At 49.6% G+C, this 27,617-nt stretch overlaps 1 protein-coding gene across 3 annotated transcripts in view; it reads left to right on the top strand.

Moving 5' to 3' along the window:
• Positions 1-24,097, top strand: part of PSD2 (pleckstrin and Sec7 domain containing 2) — a 40,876-nt gene extending 16,779 nt beyond the window's left edge. For all 3 annotated transcript variants that reach the window (XM_036315562.1, XM_036315563.1, XM_036315564.1), the window contains 11 exons: positions 2,135-2,215; positions 5,412-5,524; positions 6,260-6,318; positions 13,526-13,615; positions 14,633-14,676; positions 15,707-15,897; positions 16,067-16,137; positions 16,587-16,744; positions 17,612-17,756; positions 18,978-19,121; positions 21,644-24,097. In XM_036315562.1, coding sequence (XP_036171455.1) covers positions 2,135-2,215; positions 5,412-5,524; positions 6,260-6,318; positions 13,526-13,615; positions 14,633-14,676; positions 15,707-15,897; positions 16,067-16,137; positions 16,587-16,744; positions 17,612-17,756; positions 18,978-19,121; positions 21,644-21,853 — 1,306 coding nt within the window. In that variant the 3' untranslated portion in view covers positions 21,854-24,097. The remainder of the gene's footprint in view (positions 1-2,134; positions 2,216-5,411; positions 5,525-6,259; positions 6,319-13,525; positions 13,616-14,632; positions 14,677-15,706; positions 15,898-16,066; positions 16,138-16,586; positions 16,745-17,611; positions 17,757-18,977; positions 19,122-21,643) is intronic.
• The last annotated feature ends 3,520 nt before the right edge of the window (positions 24,098-27,617 follow it).

The following is a 27,617-nucleotide window of genomic DNA, read 5'->3' as shown; positions in this document are numbered from 1 at the left end:
TCCAGGCTCCGAGGGAGCAGAAGCAGGCCTGGCTCACGAGGCTGACGGGGACAGTTCAGACCCCAGACCCCCACGTGTGAACTAACTGGGGCTCAGGCCACAGGGAGGCGCTCAGGTTGGTTCGGCTCCTGGATCCTTCTCTTCTCCCTCCATCCAGCTTCTTCCACCTTCCACAGCCTCCACATGGCTCCTGCCCTTGTCCTCCCAGCCCCAGCTCAGAAATCACAACTACTAGCCCCACTCCTGCTGGGCTGTGGCCCTGCCAACCTAATGGCACCCTTCAGAAGCCTTCGTTCTGGTTGATCCTCATCCTCCCTTTATAAGTTTTCCATAAGCGTGTAATTGTGCTCAGGTCTTTTCCAACTGAAGATAAAAACCCTTCCTCAATGGATCTTCCTCCCCTGCCTCTTTTTAAAAATTTTATTATTTTTAAAAAATATTTTTATTAATTTCAGGGAGGGAGAGAGAGAAACACCAACGATGAGAGAGAATCATTGATCGGCTGCCTCCTGCATGCCCCGCACTGGGGATTGAGCCCACAACCCGGGCACGTGCCCTGACTGGAATTGAACCGTGACCTCCTGGATCACAGGCCCACACTCATTTCCACATTCAGCCCTAGAGCTGGCTTCTTCCTCACCCTCTCTCTTCAGAAGCCCTTCCTGCCAGGGTCAGTAGCAGCCTGTGTCTTGAATCCAGTGGCCCCTGCCAGCCCTCACCTTCAACTGTGTTAACACACTGGCCACGCCTTCTCTAATTAAACTTTTTGTTATGAAAGTTTTAAACATACAGAAAAGCAGAGAAAATACATTAAACTTCTATGTACTATTTACTCAGCTTCAAAGGTATCAACGTGTTTTAATTTTTGTTTCCTCTACCTCCCCCCCCCCCCCCAACACCCCCACCATTTGCTGGGATGTTTTAAAGCTTCTTTTGGTCACTCTATCATTCTTTCCATAAATACTTTGGTATGTGTCTCTAGCTGATAAGGACTTTTTTTTTTTTTATATTTTATTGATTTTTTACAGAGAGGAAGGGAGAGAGATAGAGAGTTAGAATCATCGATGAGAGAGAAACATTGATCAGCTGCCTCCTGCACATCTCCTACTGGGGATATGCCCGCAACCCAGGTACATGCCCTTGACCGGAATCGAACCTGGGACCTTTCAGTCCGCAAGCCGACGCTCTATCCACTGAGCCAAACCGGTTTCGGCAAGGATTTTTTTTTTTACACAATCATAATTCCGTTATAAATTCTAAGAAAATTAACAAAAATGTCTTAATTATCTCTAACATTCAGCCTATGTTTCATTTTCTCTGATTGTCTCAAAAAAGTTTGTTCAACTCAGGACACAGACAAGGTCTACACATTACATTTGGCCAATATGTCTCTTAAGTCTCCGTTAGTCAACAGCAGTCAGACAGTCTCCTCCTGTTTTTTTAATGCCACGAGTTTGTTGAAGAAACGGAGCCATTTACCAGCTATGGGCTGAGGACTCTCACGTGATAGATCCTGCCCCACCTGTTCCGAGCGCTGGGTATCTCCCCCAGGGGCCACCTCCCCTGTCATGCCCCACACCTGTTTCATCCCCATATCCCGTGGATTCTGCCTCCAAAATCTCTCTCCTTCCCCCGTCTTCCTTCTCCCTCCTGGGTAGTTACTGTGGCCCCACAAGGGTCTGCATTCAGCAGGAAGAGTGTTCCAACAGAGATCTGACCATTTCACTCCTTCCCCTCCCCACGTCAGCCCTCAGCATCAAGTCCGGATCCTACCCTTGGCCCTTGGGCCTTCCCTGCCTCAAATTGTGCTGCCCCTGTGCCTGCTTTCTCGCTCTGGCCACGTGGCCCTGCTAGTAGCTTCTTGGACATGCCGTGCAGTCTATAGGGACACCCTGAATCCCATCCCCTACTTCCCCACCTGGCTGGTTCTTCCTGTAGGTGTTGCCCAAGACATTGTCTCCCCTAGGAAGCCTTCCTGACCCCCAGCCCAGGCGAACTGTCAGAGCCCAACTGGCCAGCAGGGAAGACAGCCTTGGGGTGGGCAGGTCTGAGTGGGTGGGTCAGGGTATTGCCCATGTACCCCCATTGTTTGCTGTGCCCTGCTTCTCATGGACACCCCATGCTCTCCTGGCAGCAACGAGTTCAGCAGGCTGGTGGCCGGGGAGTACCTCAGCTTCTTCGACTTCTCAGGCCTGACTCTGGACAGAGCGCTCAGGTCAGTGTGTGTGTGTGGGGGTGGGGGTGGGGGGCGGGGACAGGGCAGTGCCCACAGGTGTTACAGACTGCACATCTGGATTTTCATGCCAGCTCTTTCATAAACTTGACCCCTCTGGGGAGGCTGGGGAAGGGGCCATCAGAGCAGCAGCCTTCCAGCGACTCAGTGGGTGCCCACGATTGTGGGTGCTGAGGCTGTGAAGGTCGAGGAGAGGAAAGAAGGCAACACCCCACTCCCTTCCCACTTTCCCGCAGTTGTTGAGGGAGATTTGGTCTCAGGTCCCATTGGTGTTTGGGCCCAGGGAGTAGCCCTCAGGGGAGCCCAGAGTGGGAGGATGCAGCCCAGAGCCTAGCAGGCCTGGTGGCCCGGCCAGCAGGTGACACCCGGCCAGAGCCCTCGGGGGAGGGACCGCAGTCTCTGAGTTAAGGGCTGGGTGGAACTTGCATAGTAGACTTTCTCATCGTGTCCCACATGTCTCTTATACTTTAAAAAATGTATTTTTCATTCTTTTTTTTCTGCTCAGTTGGGCTCTTTTCTATCGCCCTGCTTACAAGTCATTTACCCCTTTCCTGTGTCTAACAGGGCATTAAACCCATTTATTGAGCTTTTACTTTCTATTATTATACTTTGCAGGTCTAGAATTTTCATTGTATTAAAAAACATTTCTTACAGATTATAATTCTCTGGGTAATTCCCCATCTTTTCACTTGTTTTCTCTACCCCACCCCCTTTCTTGACATATTAGCCGTGGTTATTTCAAAGCCCTTGTCTGCTCATCCCACGGCCATTATCATCTATTTCTGTTTCTATTGCCTATTTTTTTCCTTTTGACCACATCATAAGGGTCTCTCTGTATGCTCAGTACCATTTTAATGAGAGGCTGTACATTTTGTATAGAATTATAGCTGCTCTAGACCATGCTGTGCACCTTTAGAGAGGGGCTGCCCTGTCCTTTGCTAGGCAGTTAGAGGGAGGCAGGAGGCCTGGTCTGAATCAACCAAGGCTGAGCTGAGGAGAGGTCTAGGGCTCACCCATCCCAGGGGGCAGGTCCGCCGGGCTCGCCGCTGGGAGCCTGGTGTGTTCATGGGCGCCTCTCCTTTTGGTGGATCATGAATCCAAAACTCTCCTCGATGTGGTAAGACTATCAAACCAATTCCCTGTTCTTCTCAGAGGCTTTCTGCTTAGCTTTTTATGTCCATCCTGCTCCACACATGTCAGAATCTGGCAAATCTCTCAAAGGAAAACTGGCCATGTGTGTACAGCCCCTCGAGCCTCTGGGCTCGTCTCTTCAGCTCCGTGAAGCCACCAAAAGTTCTGCCTCCTGCCCGTGCCCATAACCACCAGTGCCCAGGGAGCAAGCAGCTGTGGACAGCCTACTCTCCTCTCCAGAATCTGGGCCATTTTGGTCTTTGTCAGAACCCGGGTCAGTGTTCTGGTAGCGTAAGAGAGATGCATTCTGCCTGGCTTTCCCTGTCCTTCTCAGTGGACGAGTTGGTCTGCTGCAAGCAACCCTAGCCTGAGCTGAGGCTGGAGTTTGCATTGGAATGAGAAGGGTTGGTCAGGGAGGGCATACAGTGGGTCAGCTCATGATCAGAGGCTGGACGCTGGGCAGCAGGACCTTGCATGTCAGCCCAATAGATGGAGGAGCCACAGCAGGTGCTGGGTATAAAGCAGGATTTGAGAGGCGGAGCTGATAGCCGCATGCGGGAAGCTTTTGACCCAGAGGCGTCAGGCTTCTCATATTCCGCCAGGTGGTAGGAGACAAGCCTGAGTTTGGTGGCAGCTGTGCTGGGCTGGGGCTTGGGGAAGCCCCAGGGGGGGGTGCTTGAGCTGGGGAGAAGGAGCTGGGCTGGATGGCTCATCGGTGGGACAGGTTAAGGCTGGGATGGGGGATGGGTTTTAGAAAGTGCAGGTGGGTGTGAGAAGAGGGAGGGGAAACACAGAGCTGGGGGCCAGCCGAGGGGAAGAGAACAGAGAGCGGGAGAGACAGGGAGAGGAGGAAAACTAGATGGCAGGTGGAGGGTTTTTGTAAAGCAGCTGATTGATTGGGATGGAACAGTGGTCAGCAGTTTCCGATGCCTCAGAGGGTCAGGACTGGCCGAGCTGGGCTCACAGGTCCCGGGGTGCCTTAGGAGCAGCATGAGAGAGGATAAAGCAAAGTGGGCACCACAGAAACCAAGTGAACCATCGCCAAATTAGGAACAAATTAGCTTTGTGAACCAGGACGGATAGAGACCCAAACTATTCCAGCTCGCAGCTTCCCCAGGCGAGGGACCTGGCCCCATCTTCCAGACACTTTGGTGTGGGGATCAGGGCCCCTGAGAGCTCTGCCCTTTGCGTTGGGCCCTGGAAGGGGTTGGGAGCTGCCCAGCAGAGGAGAGAAGGCCTCTGGGCAGGGCCCAGCCCGCTCAGAGGCCCTGAACAGTGAAAGTGCCCGTCCTGTCCAGGGTCTGAATACATATGGGGAAGCAGCAGGTGGGTGCAAGGTTGCAGGGACAGGAGGGGGCTTGTGTAGTCAGCAGGGCCAGGCCATTATTCCGAGGGCTCTGGTGAGCCAGCGACAAGTTTTAAGCAGGAGTCTTGACTGCATGCGAGTTTAGAAAGACCACTGGTGTCTGCAGGGAGGATGTGTTGGGGCGTTGCAGGGGTGCCCCTGACTGGAGATGTCCTGGCCCATGATGAGGACAGAGAAGGAGGAGGAAGGGTTGAGATTAGGGGTGAAGAACAACTTGGTAACAGCTCAGACTTGGGGTGGGAGAAGAGTGAGGGAGGATAGGGTTGTGCTGTGGGCTCAGCTGGTAGCACACAGAGTGAGGAGTGGGTGTGGCTGAGGCCGCGCAGTCTGAGGGGCAGGTGTGGTCAGTCTGGGTCCAGCATAGAGGAGGGAGCAAGGAGTGGGCCTTTACCCCAAAGAAGAGCTGATGCCGGTACTGAGACGTTCCTCTGTTCATCGCCATCTGTCCCCTGCCTACTTCCCAAAGGCCCTGGAGAGCGATGAGGGCTGAAACTCCAGAAGTTGTCCTGGGGGCCAGGGGGTGTCCCTGAGCTTGGATGCTGGGGCACTAGAGCATTGGCCCCTTTGGGCAGGTGCATGCGTGTGTGTGCGTGTGTGCGTGTGTGCGCGTGTGTGTGTGTGTGTGTGGTGGGGGTTCCTACCCTGAGTGAGGGCCCTCAGCATCCTTGAATTGCCCCTCAGAACCTTCCTGAAGGCCTTCCCGCTGATGGGGGAGACACAGGAGCGAGAGCGGGTCCTCACTCACTTCTCCCGCCGGTACTGCCAGTGCAACCCCGATGACAGCACCTCGGAAGGTATGGCCACCTGCCCCACTCGGCCTGCCCCCCCGCCCCTCCCTGCCAGGCCCTGGCTTCCTCCTGCCCTGTCTACTGCCACTTCTGTCCTGCTCAGTAGACACTGAGTGAATGAACTACAGCACATGAAGTGGGCACAGCCTGCTGGGCAAGAGGCCTCCTGATGTCTTGCCCATTGTCATGCCCCAGGCCTGAAGCCCTCCATCCTAGAGAGTCAGTCCTTTGGGTCTTCGTTCTCCCTGGTCCCCTGTTGCAATGCCGACTCTCAGTGTGGGAGTCCTGATGTGGGGGTCTGGGCTGGGGCCCTGTTAGGGGCCGGACCTGCCCTCAGGGTGGATCTTAGTCCCAGAAACTGGGGGACTAGGCCAGTTATTGGAAGAGATAGAGGCCATGGCAGAGACATGGCCTGGGAACCAGAGCCATTCCTGGGTCTGAGGTTCAAGGTGAGTTTGGCCACAGAAGGTAGGTGTTTGAGCCTTAGCGGGCCCAGGGTGGTCAGGTCTCCTCTGAGGGGGGGGGGTTGGCCTTGACCTTGGGCAGGCAAGTGACTCCAGGGCTTCAGTGGGGGTAGGACGGGGGGCATCACACGGGCACTGGGCCCTGAGATGGTTTAGCAGGTGGCTGGCCTCCTCCAATCTCTGAGACCTTCAGTCTGGCTCTGTCAGGAGACAAGGGGGTGGCTGGGGTGGGAATGAGTGGGCCCTCACACTGAGGGTGCCGCCATCTCTGATTTAGATGGGATCCACACGCTCACCTGTGCCCTGATGCTGCTCAACACGGACCTGCATGGACATGTGAGTTGGGGAGGCGGGGAGGAGAGGTGTCCTCTCACGGACTCACCCAGGTTGTCAGGGGCCAGCCCTTTCTCCAGCCCCCTTCCTGAGACCTCCTGCTTAGGGGCCATGCTTCTTCAGCAGACCGGAGGGCTGGGCAGCGTGGCCTCTGGACATGGTCCTGCCCTAGTTTATCCAGCTGACACGGGCCCTGCCCCGCCCAAGCAGGGCAGTGAGAGGAATTTGGGGTGTGCTGAATAAGACGTGTGACCCTAGCTGCGTCCAGGCCAGTCGTTGCTAAAAGGTCACATGCTCTTCCTACCCATCATCCCACAAGTCCGAATGTGGCCCCATCGAAGCGCCACACCCCAGGTAGCCCCTCCCTGTCAAATGGCAGTTTCCCTTCAGAGGCGTTCTCATCGCCCTGCTGCCCACCAGCCAAACAGTGGAGGGACAGGTGGGCTGTGAGGCTGTCTGGTCCAGGCCCTGGGCTTTCTGAGTGCTGCTCTGACTCAATGACTCCTTTTTCCTTATCTGCTCCGGGGACCTCCCTCTGGGCTCTCTTGCCCTCCCTCAGGTGGTAAGTGTAGCTGCTGGTGTGCATGCCCTGTGAACCTAGTAGACCCTCATCTCCATGTTCCCCTCCATGCCCCCCATCACTGTGTCTGGCCCCACCAATCACTGTCCCCTCATTGCTCACCCAGATCAGAGCCCCCTGTTGGGTTGGGGATATTTTAGTGACTCATGGGGACAACAGGCCAGCATGTCTGGCTCCAGAGTGAACCCAGAATTCCAGGCACAGAGGGTGGAAGAAAGAACTGGGACAGACCTGACTTCAGATCCTACTCTTGCCTCCACGGGTAGCTCTGTAACCCTGGACAGGACACCAGCCCGCTCTGGTCTCAGGTTCTGCATCTGTAGGTGGGAGTAATAGTTTCCCACACGTCATCCTGGGAGGGCTGAGAGGTAATGGACACAACACCAAATGTCAAGGTCTGGCACCTAGGAAGGATTTAATTATGAGTAATATTATGTAAGAATAGCAATAGTTTTCATTATTACTATTAACATTTACCTGATGGAGAACCAAAAGGCCCAGCCTGAAGATTCCTGCAGGATCAAGAATGCAAAGGCCACAGTCCAATGACAGCCTGAGTGGGCCAGGGCACACGGGGCCACCTGGCCTGGGGAGGTGAGAGCCTTGTGACCTTTGTAAGAAGAGTGGTCGTGTGACAACTTTGCTTATGTCCACCTGGGCCCATGGCCATGTGTGGAAGGATGGAAGATATGTGTATCCCATGGGAATGTCACCAGAGCTAACACCTATTAACCTGCTAATGTTCCCCCAAGACCAGCTCGCTCTGTGTATGGAGAGCAGGTCTTACTAGCACATCTTAAAAGGAACGTTAAACGTACCCCACCTACCCTTGATCGGGCCTGAGAGCAACCTCAGGACCCAGTCACTGCTGTGCCAAGCCCTGGATACCCCCCCCCCCCCTCCATGGCTAAGAGCTGCTAAGGAGGGCAGCAGCCGCTCTTCAATGAACCCCCTGGGTGGATAATACTCCTGAGCTCGGTGGGCTTAGCTGCCCATGGCCCCACATTAATGCCCGTAGCTGAAGGGAAACTTCAGCACCTTCATAGATCAGAGGTGGGTGGGGCAAGACTGTTCATATTAGCAGCCAAGAGACATTGAGGGTGCCATCTTTCTCTCTACATCAGTGGTTCTCAACCTTGGCTGCACCTTAAAATCACCTGGGAATCTTTTTAAAATCCTGATTTCTGGGCCTCATCCTCCAGAAATTCTGTTTCTTTGTTATGGGGTGGGGCCACAACATTAGTAACAAAGAAACAGAATTTCCGGAGGATGAGGCCCAGAAATCAGGATTTTAAAAAGATTCCCAGGTGATTCTAACGTGCAGCCAAGGTTGAGAACCACTGCTCTAGAGGCAGTATTGCTCAACGATCAGGAGCAAGGGTCATCGGCTTCTCCACACAACAGCTGTCTGGCCTGGGGCAAGTTACTCACTAAACCTCAGTTCCCCATTGTCAAGTCCCATGCGGCTTAAGGAGACAGCACTGGCCAAGCCTTTAGCCCAGGGCCTGGTGTTGGAGTTACTGTGAGCTCTCCAGAGGACCCCATGGAAACAGTGTCCCCTGCTGTGTGCCTTCCCTCTCTCTTCCTCACCTCACTGCCTCCTCACCTCCCGGCCTTGGGGTGGGTCTGTGACCAGGCTGGCCATACTCTTCTGCTGGGAGACAGAGGCTGTGGGAGGTCTCGGGTCAAGGGCGGGCTGGGAGGCCCTGTTGATCCCAAATGGGGTGAGGTGGGGAGAGAAGGGCTGGGAACGTGGAGGTCTCAGCTCATCCCTCGGCCCTTGGCTTTGGGATGATCGGAGAACTTGTCTTTTTTTCTTTTCTGGGTACATGCCTTTTTGCTTGGTTGTAATTACGTTTTAAATCGGACAATTTACCTGGTGTGATGTCACTTCTTTGTAATTTGTTGTCTTGCTTTTCTGTCCAGAGAGAGATCAGTTTTAGTAGCTGTTTCATGTGGGCTTGAGAAGGAAATGTATTCGTCAGGTGTTGGTTGAAATATCCTGTATGTGTAGATAAGGTCAAGTCTTTTAATTTTGTTGTAAAAATCTTGTATCTCTTTAGTGATTTTTTAATTATGGTAAAATACACATAACATAAAATATATGGTTTGCAATTTTCCCCCATTCTGTGGGTTGTCTTTTTATTCTCTTGATAATGTCTTTTGATGCACAAAAGTTTTAAGGTTTTATGAAGTCCAATTTATCTATTTTATCCTGTTGCATGATTTTAGTGTCATGTGTAAGGAACTATTGCCAAATCCAAGGTCATTAAAATGTCATAGGTTTTCTTGTGATGTCTTTGTCAAGTTTTAGTATCAGGGCCTTATGGAAGGGTTAGGAAGTGTTCTTTTCTCTTCAATTTTTTGGAAGAGTTTGAAAAGTATTGGTGTTGATTTTTTAAAATATTTGATAAAATTTACTAATGAAGCCATCTGGTCCTGCGCTTTTCTTTGTGAGGTTTTTGGTTATTGATTTAATTCCTTTACTTGTTATAGGTCTATTCAGATCTCCTATTTCTTCTTGAGCCAGTTTTGGTAGTTTGTGTGTTTGTAGGAATTTGTCCATTTCATCTAGGTTATCTAATTTATTTGCATTACTTAATTGTTAACTAATTAATTGTTTAGTATTCTTGTTCTTCCTGTTACCAAGAAAGCAGTGTTAAAAATTCCAACTGACTGGCCTGAGTGACTCAGTTGGTTGGAGCATGGTCCCATACTCCTAAAGGTGGCTGGTTTGACCTCGGTCAGGGCATGTGCAGGGAGGTGACCAATCAATGTTCCTCTCTCATATTGGTGTTCTCTCTCTCTCTTTCTCTCTCCCTTCCTCTCTCTCTCAAAATCAATAAGCATGTCCTCGGTGAGGATAAAAAAATGTCCAACCAAGATTATGAATATATTATCTTTCTCCTTTAGTTCTATCAATTTTTCTCTTTTATTTTTTGAGACTATTATTAGCTGTATACAAATTTAGGATGCTATATCTTCTGGTACATTGACCCTTTTATCATTATTAATTCGCTCTCTTTATCTCTAGTAATGTTTCTTGTCCTCAAGTCTATTTTGTCAGATATTATGTTTCTCAGTATGGTTATACTGAAGTTCTTTTGTTAGTGTTGGCATTTATATATTTTTCCATCCCTTGCTTGCAAGATTTCTGTTCCCTTACATTTAAGATGTACCTCTTGTATCATATACTTAAAAAAAATCAAGTCTGATAATATTTGCCTCTTAATTTGATCATGTAATGCAGTGGTTCTCAACCTTCCTAATGTCGCGACCCTTTAATTCAGTTCCTCATGTTGTGGTGACCCCCAACCATAAAATTATTTTTGTTGCTGCTTCATAACTGTAATTTTGCTATTGTTATGAATCGTAATGTAAATATCTGATATGCAGGATGTATTTTCATTGTTACAAATTGAACATAATTAAAGCAGAGTGATTAATCACAAAAACTATATAATTATATATGTGTTTTCTGATGGTCTTAGGCGACCCCTGTGAAAGGGTCGTTCAACCCCCAAAGGGGTCACGACCCACAGGTTGAGAACATTGTAATGAGTTATTAATATATTTAATAATTAATATATTTAAACATACCAGGTTACTATTTCTTTTCTTTGAAATCTGTTCTCTGTTTCTTTTTTCCTTCTTTCTTATCTGCTTTTGGATTATTTGAGTATTTTTTGAATTGTTAGCTTGTTAGTTGTGCATTCTTTTAGAATTCTTTTTGTGGTTTGCAATATGCATTCTTCCTTCTTTTTAAAATCCTTACCTGAGGATATTTTTTCCATTGCTTTTCAGAGAGAGTAGAAGAGAGGGAAGGAAGGGGAGAGAGAGAGAAACATCCATGTGAGAGAGACACATTGACTGGTTGCCTTCTGAATGCGCTCTGATGGGGGCAGGGAGCGAACCTGCAGCCGAGGTATGTGCCCTTGACTGGAATTGAACCAGCGACCCTCCAGTGTGTAGGCTGATGCTCTAACCACTTAGCACACCAGCCAGGACACAATATCCATTTAAAAAAAAGTATGTTTTTATTGATTTTAGAAAGAGAGGAAAAGAGAAGGAGAGAGAGAGAGAGAGACATTGACAGTTGCCTCCCATAAGCATCATCCTGACTGGGGACTGAACCCGCAACCTAGAAATATGCCCTGACCTGGAATTGAACCGGAGACCTTTCAGTGCATGGGATGATGCTCAACCAACTGAACCACACGGCCTTTGACTTATTGAAGTCCTCTTACAAAGTCCTGGGCAATAAAATAACCTTAAAGCATTTTAACTCCACTTACTGTCCTCTCAACTTCTACACTACTGGTATTATGCTTTTTTGTCTTTTTAATTTTGTTGTTGACTGGTATTATGCTTTTAGCTATTATATATTTCTCTATATTTTGTTCCCCAGAAACTTTATTATTATTGTTTTCCATAATCAATAGTCATTTAGATTTGGCCACCCATTTTATTGTTCTTCATTTCTTTCTGCTTCTCCATGCTTTCATCTGGGATAACTTTCCTTCAGTCTGAAGAACTCCCTTTAGTGTTCCCTTTCTTAATGTCAATAGTTTTGAAGTATGGCTGCGGTGTTTCCCGTGGCTCCTTGTCCTCGGTGGCTCCTGAACTCCAAGTTTGTTCTTTACTCCCCCATTAGGCCACTCGGTTGCTCAGCCTTTGGCCACTGCTTGTGAACTAGCAGGTGCTTCGAGGAGGAAAGCTGCTCCTTGTCGGGCTTACCTCTCCATAGTTCCCTTCTCGGCAGGATCTTTACCCTGGAAGTCCTCACTGCCTTTATGTTTCTCCCAATGCCTTCACCCAGGTGTTTTATTAGTATTTTGACCAACAATTATTTTTTTCTGAGAGGTTTTAGTTGCAACAAGATGGTCTGTTGTTATGAGGATTGGAAAATTTGCCTGGTTATTTTTTTTTTTAAATATATTTTATTGATTTTTTACAGAGAGGAAGGGAGAGAGATAGAGAGTCAGAAACATCGATGAGAGAGAAACATCAACCAGCCGCCTCCTGCACATCCCCCACCGGGGGCGTGCCCGCAACCCAGGCACATGCCCTTGACCGGAATCGAACCCGGGACCCCCCAGTCCGCAGGCCGACGCTCTATCCACTGAGCCAAACCGGTTTCGGCAGCCTGGTTATTTTTTTGATTTTGTACTCCCAACTGATGGCTGGGGAATGTTCAGTGTGTGTGGAATTCTGACAATATTATCAATATTGCCTTCATACTCCTCTATTATGAATGCACACATACATGGCTATATATGCACATGCATACATACAAACAAACATGTATACATAAAGTATACACATAAACATACGGAACACACTATATCAAGGCACACGTAGGATCTCTTCTCCTTAAGCCTTTGGAAAAGGTAGAGAAAACTCTTGCTTGTCGGCTACTCATAAAGCCTTGTCTCATTGCTTTCTGAATTGTTTTCTGTGGCGTATAAGTGTCACACATGATGCTAATAGATTCTCTTTGTTAAAATGGCGCCAAAGTCAATAAATTTGGGAAATTGTCCACGGAATCATTACCTTGGAGACATTCAACACATTTAAGCATGTTAAAGACTCTGAAACATGTAAATAAACTTATTTGATTATGAAATTCCTTTTGAGGGGATACCTATGCCAGTGGCAGGTAATCTTGGGAGACACTGTCTATAGCAAACCTAAATCCACAAAATATTATGCCGATAAGTATCTGGTGTTCAAGGGTCTTCGTGTTCACAGAGATGAAGTATCATCCAGTGTTTCTGCAAATGTGGCCATTGCAAGGAGAATCTGAAAGTATCAGGTGTTGGGTTTGGAGGGCTGGAGCCCCTTTGCAACTTAGTTGGTAAGAAAAAATGAAGACAGACTTTGGGGTCTGCTTATTCCCAGCTATTTGTCTGTCTGTACCTCCTGGAGTAAAACCATCTGCTTGGGTTCCCTTGGTTTCAGCCAAGCTCAGCACGGGGTACCCATATGTGTTGGTTGGAATTGATTTTTGATTCTCATAAGACCAAACTCTCCCTCACTTCACCTACCTCTTAGAGGTCCTGTTTCCCCTCTGCACAGGTGAGAGGGTGAGACAATTGTGACGGAATACACAGAGCTTCTGCTCAGGAGCCAAGAGGCCTGGATTCAAGACCTTGGAGAGTTAGCCATGGAGGAGCGTGTGAGAGCATGGGCTTTGGTGTCAGACACAATCAGCCCTTCCACTTCCTTGCTGTGTGATCATGGGCATATCACCTTCCTGCACTTCAGTTTCCTTACCTGTCAGATGGGGTTAATGATAGCAACCACCGTTCCTTCTCCTTGTGAAAGGAAACAATGTCATGCATGTCCACTGCAATACCTAGAACATAGTAGGCACCTGGCAAATGTCAATTATTACAATACTTCATTCAATCTGACTCCTTCAGCTGCGTTTGAGGAGAACCCCAACCTCTCATGATGCTCGGGGACCAAATAGATCTTGAATGTAAAAAAAGAGTTTTGTAAACTCTTGGAGACAGAGGGAAGTCCTCACCTCGATGCTGCCTCATCCCTTCTGGCTGGGCAGGGCAGGTGTGGGGATGGCACCAGCCCCTGCCCCTCCTCTCAGGCAGAACTGTTTCTCCTTTACAGAACATTGGCAAGAAGATGTCCTGCCAGCAATTCATTGCCAACTTGGACCACCTGAATGATGGCCAAGACTTTGCCAAAGACCTGCTGAAGGTATAACCTGCTAAGGGCTCCCCTTTCCCCAGCCGTTCCAGCGTGGGTGGAGAGAAGAGAGGCCTCTGCCCCACTAAAATGATATTCTAGATTCTTAAAGCCGAGGTCAGGGCCACCATGACTTTGGGACAGAGTTAGGGATCATCCAGCTCAACATTTGACTGTTCTGTGTCTTGAGTTAGGCAGAGGTGTCATGGTAGTCATCAGCACTGCCACCCATGGTCACAGCTCTCATGGCCATCACCACCATATTTACCACCATCACTGCCATCAATTTCACCATAAAGAAAAATCCCACTCTTTCCTTCAACATCACCAGGAATTAAGGGAATTTAGTTTTCTCTAGAGGCTGAGGCCCAGGGTAGAGCTCTGGCCTTATAAGCCTGGTCAGTTCTTGCTTTAGAGGATGAAAAACAGGTGTTTTTTTTGGAGGTAGAAAATGAGTTCAGTTTTAGATAGTGGGTTTGAAGGTCCTGATACCAGAGGGAAAAGTTGGATAGTGAGTTTGGAGGTTAAAAAAATAGAAGATTTTCTCCACCACTCTCTTATCATAATTACTTTCTTCACTATCAAGAAGCACTTGTTATTTGTGAGATCAAATCATCTCAGTCTCACCACCCGCCTACACACTTCTCATCTACTCATTCACCCACAAATTCAGCCTTCCATGCATCCATCCTCCCATCCACTCACCCATCAACTCAGGTATCCACCTATCACCCACACAGACATCCCCTCACACCAGTCATCCACTCACCACTCACCCATTTCCCCACCCATTCACCTACCTACCAACCCATCTACCTACCCTTTCATACTCAAATCTGTCCACCCAGTCATATACCCAATCATCCACCTCATTCACTCACCCATCCAACAAACAAGTATGAATCAAACACCCACTTTGCCCCACTGGCTGAAAGGTGCTCCCTCACTGTGTCCACATTTTTAGAGGTAGATGGAGATTTCTTTGATTTTTCATTAGAGCTCCTCTCTTTCTCTCTACTCCTCTCCCAGGCCCTTTACAACTCCATCAAGAATGAAAAGCTGGAATGGGCCATGTGAGTAGTGTCCATGGGCCCAAGTATGGGGACACTGAATCACTGGGAGGGCGAACGGGAGTGGCTGGGGGGTGCAGGGATGGCATTCATGCCACTCTCCATGGTGCTGATTTTTTCACTCCAGGGCCTGTTGACCCCTGTCCAGCTGGCCAAACGTGATTTCCCCTTTGGGTTCGTTTTCTGTCTTGATAAAAAGTGTGCAGTGTTTACACTGCTATGGAACAGATTGAACGGTGACTTTAGTTGCACATTGGCTTCCTGTATTGGAGATACTGTCACTATTCCCAAATAATAACTTTCCCCTTTGGGAAGTAGGTAGGTAGACAGGAGGCATGGGGCCCCCTATAACCCAAGAATATGACCGACCATGTTTAGGTGGCAACTGCTCTTGGCAGTGGGGAGGGGTGACTCACTGTGAAGGCAGTGAGTCCTGAAGGTGGGCCACTTGGAAAGAGGTGTGGTGACCTTGCTCGTTGGGGAGACTGAGTAGCTCTGGGGAAAGTGGCTGCTCTGCCCTGCTGTGTTCCCCAGGGCAGCCTGAATCTTTGGATCTGTGTGGCGGTCCCAGGCGGGGATTGTTAGGAATTTCAACCCTGCAGGGAAGAGCTGGCACTCTTCTACCAATGCTCAATGGGAATCCTCACCTCCTGGCTGCCCTTCCCCAGCATATCTGTGGGGCTTGGGCAGCAGCTTCAGTCTGGCTGTGAGTTACTGCTCCTTGGAGCTGGGCTTTCAGGGTTGGAGAGAAGACGAAGACCAGGAAGGAGATCTGGAGATAATAAGGTCTCCAGCTTTGTGATCAAGGGTGGGTTGGAACTTGGAGGTAAAAAAAAAAAAAAAAATCAAAGAGCAGAGGTCAGGGGTCAGAACTGAAGACTTGAAGGGAGGAGTCAAAGCTCTAGAATTGGAACCTCTGCTTTTCTGCTCTTCACCTTGACTGGCTCTCAGAGGAGTGGTTGGGGGGTCGAGGGCATGCCGAGGTGGGGCTGAGGCCTCCCGGAGGTGGTGCTCAGGCCTAGTGCTTTCCCAGTGATGAGGATGAGCTGAGGAAATCACTGTCTGAGCTGGTGGATGACAAGTTTGGGACCGGCACAAAGAAGGTGACACGGATCCTGGATGGTGGCAACCCCTTCCTGGACGTCCCACAGGCTCTCAGCGCTACCACCTACAAGCATGGTGTGCTGACCCGGAAGACCCATGCGGACATGGATGGCAAGAGGAGTGGGTGTCAGGCGGGGGAAGAGGCGTGGGGAGGGATGCTAGTCCAAATGGGATCCACCCCCTTGGCCAGTCTTCCGGGGATGCACATGCAGGTAGATGTGCTGGGGAGGCAGGGGAGGAGATATTGGGGTGGGTGGTTGCAGCCACACTACCTGTGCCCTGTCCCCAGCGCCCCGTGGGAGGCGTGGCTGGAAGAAATTCTATGCGGTGCTCAAAGGGACCATCCTGTACCTGCAGAAGGTGAGAGACTGCCTCAGTGTCCTTGCCCAATAAGGGTCAGCTCATTCCCCCCAACCAGCCCCTGCCTTGTGGTGCCCAGAGTGTGCTGGGAAGGACCTGGGGCTTAGGCAGGTAGATGCTGGGTCCTTCTCGAGAAGGGGCCCAACTCGGGCCCACCCAGAGCTTTGGTGAGTTCAGGGAGAGTGTTTTTAAGTGCCCAGGGGCTCAGAGGATAGCAGTGTAAGGCCTGTGCAGGCCTGGCCTCTGGGGTAACTGAGGAGTGCCTGGAGTGATTCTTATTGGGGTTGGCATGGTGTCACAGCAGCAGCAGGAGTTGAATATGGAGGGAGATATATCAACAGAGGGAGGGAGAACAAGAGGGAGGGCAGGCGAGGGTGGAGGAAATGTGGGTCAGTAAGCCTGAGCCTGGCCATGACAGAGGCTTGCCCACCTCTACCCCACCTGTCCAGGATGAGTACAGGCCTGACAAAGCTCTGTCTGAGGGCGACTTGAAGAACGCCATTCGCGTGCACCATGCTCTGGCCACCCGGGCCTCTGACTACAGCAAGAAGTCCAACGTGCTCAAGCTGAAGACGGCTGACTGGAGGGTCTTCCTGTTCCAGGCACCGTGAGTAGGAGTGGGAGCCCCTTGCTCCCTTTGGACTCAGAGCTGGCAGCAGGGAGCATGCACCGTACCCCTCTCCTCATCTGCGTTAGGGGAGGTGCCCTCAGCTCCCCCTGCATGTGTATCCGCTCAGCACAAACCAACAGCAGCCCCCCTGCAGCCCTGGTTCTCCAAGTGTGGTCTCCACAGCGTCTCCTGGAGACTTGTTAGCAATGCAGCTTCTCGGGCCCCACCTTAGACCTGCTGACTCAGAACCTCTGGGGATGGGCCGCAGTTGGGTTTTAACAAGCCCTCCAGGTGGTTCTGACGCTGAACTCCCTACACAAGGGGTAGATGGAGTCTATGAACCGTCCTCCACTTTAAGTCGCGGTGGGGGGGTGGGAGGGAAAGACTTGCCCTACAGTTTCTCTGTAAGGCCTTCCGTCCACTCTCCTGTACACCATCCTTCTGTGACTTCAGATGGGGGTTTCACCTTTCATATGAGAGAGGCTAGTAGGCGAGCTCTCAGAATGGGCGTGTCTGTGCCCAGATGGAAGTGGGGATAACCTGCTGCCTCTGATGATCCTGGGGCCAGCTGGCTCCAGGACCCAGTAGCTCCATGGCCATGAGCTCTGGACCTGGCAGCTTTATCTTCACATGAAAATCCAGGTCTTGCCTGGGATCTGGGACAGAAAGGCGCTCCCTATCCAGATATGACCAGGCCCACTCAGCCCCCCAGCCCACCCTCCTCCCTCACTCCTTTGCCTACCTACGTGGAGGTATTTGTGCTCTCTCTCTGCCAGGCTAGTGCTGGGTATGGGGTGCTGGATAGGGAAGAGGGAGTCCTATTGTGAGACATGGGTGCCCTTTCCCCTCCCATTCTGTCCCCAGGAGCAAAGAAGAAATGCTGTCCTGGATCCTTAGGATCAACCTGGTGGCCGCCATCTTCTCAGCCCCGGCCTTCCCAGCTGCTGTCAGCTCGATGAAGAAGTTCTGTCGGCCCCTGCTGCCCTCCTGCACCACTCGCCTCTGCCAGGTACGAGCTCCTGGGTTCAAAGCACCGCCTCCCCAGGCTGCCTCCCCCCTGCCAGGCCCCTCATTTAATAGCCCTCACCTCAGCTCCTACACAGTGTCCTGGGCTCAGAGACAAGGCGAAGGGACAGATACTCTCCCCCCTCACCCCTATTTACAGATGGGAAGACTGAGGCCACACACAACACTGGCCTGGTTATGCTGTGGCGAGTGGGATGGGTGTGCTTCTATGCCAATGGCAGTGTATCCTGTGGGTGTGATTGCGGGTCTGTGGGCATCATGTGTGTTTGGCATGAGTGTGAGAAAATGTGTGTGTCATAGGGAGCTAGGGGTAGGACGACGTGACTGATCCTTTATCCAGTCACCTACCCTTCAATGTTTTATTTGTAATCCCAGAAACTCCAATTCATCCAAACTCCAGTTTTGCAGTTATTTTGTGTTTTTATTTTTTCAGAGGAAAGGCTAAATGGAGGACCACAACTTGAGAGGTAGAGGGCAGGGGAAACTTTTACTTCCTGTCTTTGCCAGCTGCTGGCCCTTTTCCTACAGGGCCGTTCTCCTGGGCCTCTCCACTGAGCTCCTGGGGCTGCTGCTTATGCCCAGAGCCTCTACACATGCTTACTCAATGCATTGTACATGCATTCACACACGTGCACATGCATGCATGCAGCCCATTGCTCACGTAGCATAAAGCAATGTGACTATACTGTGGTGGGATGTGTGCATGCTCTTGTCTGTGTGACAGTGTCTCTGCCTGTCTTTCAGTGTGATCCTGGGTCTGTGACCATTATATGTGTCTGGCATGAGTTTAAGAGAATGTGTGAATTGTATGGAGCCAGGGGTAACTAAGGCCAGGCTGCCCCTGGTCAAGTGTGTTTGTGTGTGCATCTGAGAGTCCATATGAGCCAGGGCTTGTCTCTGGGTGACTGTGTGTCAGGGAGTGTGTATGTGCACATACAGGCTTAGGTCTCTATTCTCCCAAGCTTGCTGCAGGGGGTGTGGGGGGGTGGTATCTAGAAGAGCTGATGCCAACGAGAGCAGGGAGGGAGGAAGAAGGTGGAGGAGCATTCCCTCAAGTCCAGAGCCTGGCTCTACCCCACATACTGATGACCCTGGCCAGGCCTCAGTTTCCCTGTGGTGAAGCAGATCCTGGCAGGACAGGATTAGATGCGCCCCTATGACATCCTGAGAGCGGGATCTCACGGCGCAGGACTTGTCTTTGCAGGAGGAGCAGCTGCGTTCTCATGAGAATAAGTTGAGGCAGGTGGCGGCAGAGCTGGCTGAGCACCAGTGTCGCCCAGTGGAGCGGGGCCACAAGTCCAAGGAGGCGGAGGAGAGCCGGCTGAAGGAGCACTATCTCACATTTGAGGTGGGCCTCTGTGGGATGGATGGTGACGGACAGGGCTGGGGCCCAGGAGGCCAGCTCCACCTACCCTCTGCCACTTCTCACCACCAACATCACCCCATAGCAGGGGGTTTCCTGGTTTGGGGCTCCCCTGAGGCAATCATTAGCCATGCATGGTCTCCTGTGGGCCAGTCTGCACAGTCCAGCTGTCAATGATGTCTCTCAAAGAGCACCGGCCGGGCTCTACCAGACCTTCCTCCCCTCCCACCACTCCTCTCACTCCTCTCCAAGCCCCTCTTCACCTCCACTTTCCCACAGGCCCAGCTTCTCAGGAAGCTACAGAATCCCAAGCCCTATCCATGCGACTTTCCCCTCTTTGTCTCATTTTCCTCTTTCACCATGTTTCTTGAGCAGAGCAACTTAACCTCTCCTTCGAAGCCAGCGGTTCTCAACCTGTGGGTCGCGACCCTTTCACAGGGGTCGCCTAAGACCATCGGAAAACACGTATATAATTACATATTGTTTTTGTGATTAATCACTATGCTTTAATTATGTTCAATTTGTAACAATGAAATTGGGGGTCACCACAACATGAGGAACTGCATTAAAGGGTCGCCACATTAGGAAGGTTGAGAACCACTATAAAAGCTCTCCCTGCTTTCCATCTCATCTCTCTCTGCCCACTACCCTGATTCTACCCCACGATGCTTCCCAAATGAGGCTGACTGAGTATCACCTTCATTGGTTGAGGGATGGGGGTTGGCTTGAGGGAGGAAGGCAGGAACCATTTTGGACCGGCCTTGGGACTGCCCTGCACATGGGAGTGGACAGCCAGCCAGATAGGCTGGGACTGAGCTAGGAAGCCCCCAGAGCAGGAAGGGCAAGAAGTTACCCAATCTCAATCTCTAAATTTCTGCACTGATTTTCTGTTGAGGTGTGGGGAAGAGAGGAGAGACCCTGATAGACCCTGACATTTGGAAAAACATAAAGCTTTGTAGCTTATAGAAATCTTCTCAGATCCACACTCTCTGCAAGGTAAAAATGGTGATGGCAAAAGCTACAGTGGACTGATCTCTTATGAATTTCCAGGTGTGATTCTCGTCACTTACCTTCTATGGATTGATTTAATCCTCATATTAACTCTGTGAAGTTGGGTCTGTTATGATCCCCATTTTACAGACAGGGAAATTGAGGCTTGGGGAGGTCAGATCACTTGCCTGAGGTGACATAGTTAAAAAGAAGTGCAGGAGCCAGGATCCTAAACCAGAGGATAGATTATAGTTCCAGTGTCCTGGTCTTTCTCACTCCCACCTGGTTTAATGGGGGAGCGGGGATGTGAAGCCCAGCAATGAAGGGCCCTTCTGTTCATATGTGTGAACTGGGCAGGAATAGTCTCCTGACCCTTACTCCCTGCTTTCTCCAGGACTCTAGCCGCCCTTGACTGTGATGAGGGCCTAAGCTCAGTGTCAAGGCCCTCAGACACTGTCAAATCCTCCTCCTAAATGTTTATCAATTTACAACTCGGTTAATAGCTTGTGAATTTACCTTTCTCTCTATGCCCTCACCAACACTGGATATTATTGAATGTTTTAATCTTCACCAATCTGATAGGCTCAGCAAGCGATGTCTTATTGCTATTTTAATTTGGATTAATTAAAAGTTTTTAATTGTGCCCAGCCAGCATGACTCAGTGATTGAGCATCAACCTATGAACCAGGAGGTCACACTTCAATTCCCAGTAAGGGCACAAGCCCGAGTTGAGGGTTGAGGTCTTGATCCCCAGTAGGGGGTGTGCAGGAGGCAGCTGATCAATGATTCACTCTCGTCAATATTTCTATTTCTCCCTCTTTCTTCCTCTGAAATCAATAAAAAATATTTCTAAAAATTTTAAATTGTGATAAAATACACATAGCATAAAGAATCATTGATCAGCTTCCCTCCTGCATGCCCCCCACTGGGGATAGAGCCCACAACCCAGGCATGTGTTCTTGACCGTAATCCAACCTGGGACCCTTCAGTCCATAGGCCAATGCTCTATCCACTGAGCCAAACTGGCTAGAGCTCTTCTATCTTTAGATTGCCTTTTTACTCTATTGATTGGGTCCTTAGATACACAGAAGTTTAAAATTTTGATGTAATCCTGCCCTGGCCGGTGTGGCTCAATTGGTTGAGCATTGTCCTGGGTACCAAAAGGTTGCTGGTTTGATGCCCAGTCAGGGCACATGCCCAGGTTTCAGGCTTAATCCCCAATAGGTGTTTCTCTCTGTCTCTCTCCCTTCCTTTCTCTTTAAAAATCAATAAAAACATATTAAAAAAAGGCTTCCTCTTTAAAAATGTTTTTGAATGTAATCCCATTTGTTTGTTTTTACTTTTGTTGCCTGTGCTTTCCTATTATTTTTATTGGATTGTTTATCTCCTTTTTATTGACTTATGAGAGTTTTCTGAATATTACGGAAGTTAGTCTTTTGTCATCTAAGATACAAATAGTTTTCCACATTTTGTTGTCTTTTGACTTTGTTTTTTACCTTTCTCTGCTCTCTCCCTAGAAAAGCCGTTATGAGACCTATATCCACCTCCTGGCTGAGAAAATCAAAGTGGGCTCAGATGACCTGGAGCGGATTGAGGCCCGGCTGGCCCCCCTGGAAGGGGACGACCCTTCCCTCCGCAAGACTCACTCGAGCCCTGCCCTCAGCCAGGGCCATGGAACTGTGACTGGCAGCAAAGCCACGAAGGATACCACTGGACCTGAGACTTAGCTCCACGGATGAGCAGGCCCCAGAAGCAGGCAGATGCCCCAAGAGGGGTCAGAGAGCACAATTCCAGCCACAGGCCAATTGGGCCAGCTCCAGGCAGTTGATGGGCAGCCATAGGGGTGTGGAGAGCCCCATGAGCCAAGGAGATGGAGATGCTATCCATGGCATTGATTTTGTATTCTAGGGCTTTTCTGGGCCTCAGACCCTCTCCTCAGCCCTTGCATCCCTGTCCACCACGGAGCCTCATGTTGTAGGCCTGTTGTGTGCATGCTCTATACACCATGTCACTGGTGAAGCGGGAAGGGCAGTGGACTTCCCAGGCCTTCGTCTTCTCACAAGTTCTTCCCTCATCTCCCTTGTTTCGAAGGGCAGGCCTGGACTCCAGGTCTCAGCTGGACCCCCACCCTTTTTCCTTCTCCTTCCTCTGAGTTGAGCAGCAGCAGGTCTGCAGACCACCAGCACTATCCTCCCTTCCTCTACACAGCAGCCTCTGGAAACACACCCCATTCTCCCGCTCACATTGCAATAATCAAGGACCCGGGTCTGTTCTTCCGAGTTGAGCTGTCTCCACTCATGTGTGCGTCCATCTCACCTTCCATCCATTGAGGCCACTGCTGCTTTCTTTTATATGGACACAAGTGTATAGATACAGGAATTACATATCTATATAAGAACCCCCTTTAAAGATGGTTTTGGAACTGATGTCAATTAAAATAAGATGAAGGAAAAGCCTATTTCAGGGCTGCTGTCTGGCCCCCTGGTGGCCCTGACACTCTGGAAGGAAAGGTGGAAATAGTATTGACCTCCTCTCACTCCATTTCCCCGCCTCTTCCGGCTGACCTGTGACTTACATGGCTCTAACAGTTGATGTTTTGGAATAAATAGGCAGTGTGTGTGTGCCACCCTGCCTGTCCCACAGGCATCATGGTGTGTGAGTGGGGCGGGGCCGTGGCTCTGTTTATTTTTTGGTCTTTATGTTGGTGCTGCCAGGTCTCTGTGCTCCAGAGATGGCCTCTTGTTCAGATCTACTGTTACAGGAATAAAAGACAATCTGCCTTGCAAATAGCCACTTGTCAACAAGCTGGAAGACATTTGATGGGGGAAAGGTTGTGGAACTGTTCATCCTTGGTCTTGGGAAAAGGTGGAATGACAAGTTGCTGGTTGTTTTTTAAGTTGGTATTTCTTTCACTGTTGTAGTGACTCAGAAATGCTAGCTAAGGACATGTTTGGGAAGAAAGAGAAATTTGCCACATGATGATCACAGACTAGCAGCCTTTAAACCCTGAGTCCTTCAGGCTGACAAGTGGTGGGGGTGATGACACCCTCAGTGCAGCGATGATGAGTAAATCCTTTCTATTTTTTAAATAGGTTAATGTAGTTGGGCCAGCAATTTGATCTCAGTGGTAACATATTTAGTCAATAAGTCAACCTTGTAACTAAGTACCCAGCATTTACAAGCCCACTCATATTTGATGCGAGGGATATGTGAATCTGTGGAGAGATGTGGTGATTTAAATCCAGATTATTTCATTTGGGTTGTGTGAAAAATGGCGGCGGCGGCGGTGGAAGCTACAATGACAGTCTCCCATGACCAAACTGGAAATACAACTAAAATACAGAAGCACCACCCTGAAAAATCAACTGAGGACTAGCTGGAGAGAATCCCGATAACCAAGGATAGGAAGCAGATTATTTAATTTGGATCAGCTGAAGTGTATTTCTAATCAAACCATCTGGCCCCTTCATTTTGCTGAGGATAATTAAATGCTCATTTAAGTGAAATTGAAAGAACAGTGTGGCAACATAAAGAGCTCTCTGTGCTTTCTCCATGCTGTCGCAGAGGTCTTTTGATTTGGGGGGTCAGCTTCCCACAGTCCGCCTTCTGAGGGCAGGTGAGTGAAAACAGAGGAGCGAGCCCTTCTGTTGCAGACAGATGTACTTCCCTGAGCACTTGTGGTGCCTCCGATCAGTAAAAAACATTTTTTAGCTCACTTTCTTAATTGTATAATTATTTATTGTAAATTATATACATGTTCTACTGTACTAAAATATTATGTACATTATAAAACATACACAAAAATAGAAATTTAAAAAAGATGAGATGAAAATAAATGTAAATCAAAGTTCTAATATTTTTTTTTCCTGCATTCTAATGGACCATTATGTTCACCCCACAAAATAACGCCCATTTTCCAGGACTGTCCAAATCCAGGGGCTGGAGGACAGGTGAGATGCTGCAAGTGGTTGCACCACCTACTGGTCCTGGGAAGTGGCTGCAGCTCAGGGACTCCTGGAGGCTGCCTCTTGAAGACAGAGTCTCTTGAGCATTCATCCTTTCACTCAATGAAGGTCAACAGTACTGCACATTGTGCTGGTTGCTGGGGATACTGCGGGGAGAAAAGAATTGACCAGCTACCTGTCCACGTGGGGCTCACAGTCTAGAGGGGAGGGGGACAGACAGTCACCATCACCATTTGGGACTCTGGGAGGGCTGGGGAGACAAGCCAAAGATGACCTGGCAGAGAGAAGAAAGAATTGGAGGAGGAAAAAGACTGATTCAGGAAGCTGCCCAAATGTCCTAAGTGCCCCTGGAGACAGGGTGGTAGTAGGGAAGTCACTTACTGGACTGGACCTCTTCCTGACAAGCCAACTGAAAATGCCACAAGGCAGGGTGGAGAAAGGGCCTGCTCCCAGGTTCCTTTCACACCTGTGAAATGAATGAGTAGCCGCAATGACGAGAAAAGGATCAAGGACTACATTAGGTTCCAGCCTTAGACTCTCAGCAGGTATCTTAGAATCCAGAGCAGATAATGAAGGCACTGAATGGGCTCATGTGAAGGCCAGTAAGTTTATCAGGCGGTTATTCAGAAATACTTGGGGTCGCATAGAGCAGTGGTTCTCAACCTTAGCTGCACATTAGAATCACCTGGGAATCTTTTTAAAATCCTGATTTCTGGGCCTCATCCTCCAGAAATTCTGTTTCTTTGTTACTAATGTTGTGGCCCCAACCCATAACAAAGAAACAGAATTTCTGGAGGATGAGGCCCAGAAATCAGGATTTTAAAAAGATTCCCAGGTGATTCTAAGGTGCAGCCAAGGTTGAGAACCACTGACATAGAGGTTGGTGGGTTCATCGGAGTCATGGAGGTTGTTTCTGATAAAAGTTTAGAAGGTAACAGCAACTTGACCCTCAGGAGGATCAAATGAGAACACTAAGTTGGGCGAAGAGTTCATTCCTCATTACTTGGGGTCATGAAAAGGTCAATGGGTTCACCAAAAGTTCATTTCTAATTACTTGGGGTCATATAGAGGTCAGTGGGTTCATTGGAGTCATGGAGGTGGTTTCTGACCAAAAGTTTAGAAGGTAACAGCAACACACTCTCAGAAGGGTCAAATGAGGACACTAAACTGGGTCATGGAGAGGTCAATGGGTTCACCAAGAGTTCAATCCTAATTACTTGGGGTCATGAAGAGGTCAATGGGTTTACCAAGAGTTCATTCCTAATTACTTGGGGGTCACATAGAGGAACCACTGGCTTTCAGAAAATTTAAACCAACAGTAAACTCAGAGCCAGTAGAGGGATCGAATGACAATATCAGATTGAGGCTAGGAGAGGTCAGTGGTTTGCAGGTTTATGTAGCATTTAGTTCGTTATTTTCATTTATTTCATTGTAATGTGTTTTTTCTTTTGGTTCCAGTGCCCCCACAATGAATACGACTTGAGTTCTTTATTTTTCTCCATAAACTCCCTTTCATCTAGTTTTTGCTGTTTTGTGTGAGTCAAGAATGCAAGGCACAGGTAATCCTCATCACCATCGTCAAATTAGCTCTTAACAGGCGCCTACAGGCATACCTCATTTTATTGCGCTTTGCTTTATCGTGCTTCACAGATGTTGTGTATTTTATAAACTGAAGGCAAGACCCTTCAACAGCAAAAAATATTATGACTTGCTTTATTGCAAGACTTGCTTTACTGGAACTGAACCCGCCATATCTTCAAGGTATGCCTGTATCATGTGCCAGAAGCTACACGGGTGCTTTACATAGATAAGCTCCACAACAACACTTTGAAGTAGGTATTAGCATCACCATTTAAGTCTAGGAAACTGCAGTCTAGAGAAATCACACAGGTAGTGAGGGTGGGGGTGGAATCAGAGCTCAGGCCCTGCTGACATCTATAGGTCCTCTCAATACTAAACCTCGCTGTCCCTCCCATCTGTATGTCTCCCAGCCGACCAGGTACATCCTGAGGGCATTCATGCGCATGTGCCCACAAGTCAAACACCTGAGCAATTTGGATGAAGACTTCCTCATGTCGGGCTGGAACATAATGGTTCCTGGCACTGGGCACTGGTTTAATAAATTAATCAATGAGGGCAAAGGATCTTAACCCTGGACCTTCCTCTGCCTTCTCCATGCCTGAAATTATGTACTTTTCATCAGGGATGCGGGTTTAGACAAGCCCTAGTTCTGAGGGGTCTAGAGTTGGGAAAAGTGTAACACCCCGTGGGCTTACAAGTTGCAGCAGCTGTGGTCCTCCTGGCAGCTGAGGGGACCCATTATCCACCTTGCATGTCCAGACTTTGCCTGTGACATGCCTGAAGCCCCAAGGGTCATCTTGCCTCAGCTGCCCTGTGCCAACCCCACAATCCTTCCTTCCTCACCCACCTAGGCCCGGAAGCTGTTGTCTCCGTCGGGCCCCTGTAGCTGCAGGGCAGGAACTGGGCCAGGGTTCTGAAGCTGAGCTTGAAGCAGAGTAATTTGCGTCAGCCCCTTGGCCAGGCTCCCCAGCAGCCAGGGGGATACCTTGTGAAAGTTCTCGGAAGAGGGAGGAGTGCTGGAGCCTGCCCTGGGAACTGGAGCCAGGGAGATCAGAGGGAGTGTCTTCCTCCCATGGGTTACCCTGGCCCTCTCCAGCTTCCACACCAACATCCATCCATCTCCACTCCAGGTCTTCATCCTCTGTCTGTCCTCCTCACCTGAGGGCTAGGCACACACAGTCAAACATGAGTTATTTCTGATTTTATTTATAATATAAAAATGTTCAAGTGTCAACAGTCAGGTGTTTGGACATTTCAGGGCAGGGTTCCCATTTGTTTGGGATATTTTTTAAACAATTACCTTTTGGACAAATTAGCAGTGGACCCAGTTTTCAGGGGTGAGGAGGTCGGGGCTGGAGAGGGAGTAGACGTCATAGGTGGGATGGAGGCTGGGAGTTGGACTGAGAAGGAAATGATGTTACTTTATTGCTAAAAGGGGGATCAAATACACTGTCGAGTGGCTCTTCTAGGTCCCAGCGTGACCATGCATCCAATCTAAAGAATCTGAAATGCAAAGAACATGCAGGCGTAAAGTAGAAAAGACGACCTGTAAACGAAGGTGCTGCAGAGGGCAAGGGGCGTCCTGGAGGCCATGGGGAGGAGGAGCCTCCAGCGTCCGGGCCCTGGCAGAGCTGCCCCCTCCCTGGGGGCGGGGACTGTTGGGAAGACCTGGTTCTCAGTGCCTCCTCCCTTAGCAGCTGTGAGGAGTGGGGAGGCCCCCCGCCCCATTCAGGTTGCTGTCGCTGGGCCTTAGTCTCCCTCTTGACGTGACCTGACACCGACTCTAGCTCCAAGCCTAGGATCCCTGGCCTTTCCCAGGGGATCCAAGACTCGAGATCTTGCAAGGGGGCAAGGGCCCACCCATCACTGCCCCGCAACTGGGTCCCTCCCAACCCCCCAACCCTGCAGCCTCTTCTCTACCTGCTTTCTCTCACCCCCACCAGCT

The sequence above is a fragment of the Myotis myotis genome, unplaced genomic scaffold (assembly GCF_014108235.1).
Source record: "Myotis myotis isolate mMyoMyo1 unplaced genomic scaffold, mMyoMyo1.p scaffold_m19_p_6, whole genome shotgun sequence".
NCBI lineage: Eukaryota > Metazoa > Chordata > Mammalia > Chiroptera > Vespertilionidae > Myotis > Myotis myotis.
This window is presented reverse-complemented; position numbering and strand designations above follow the sequence as displayed.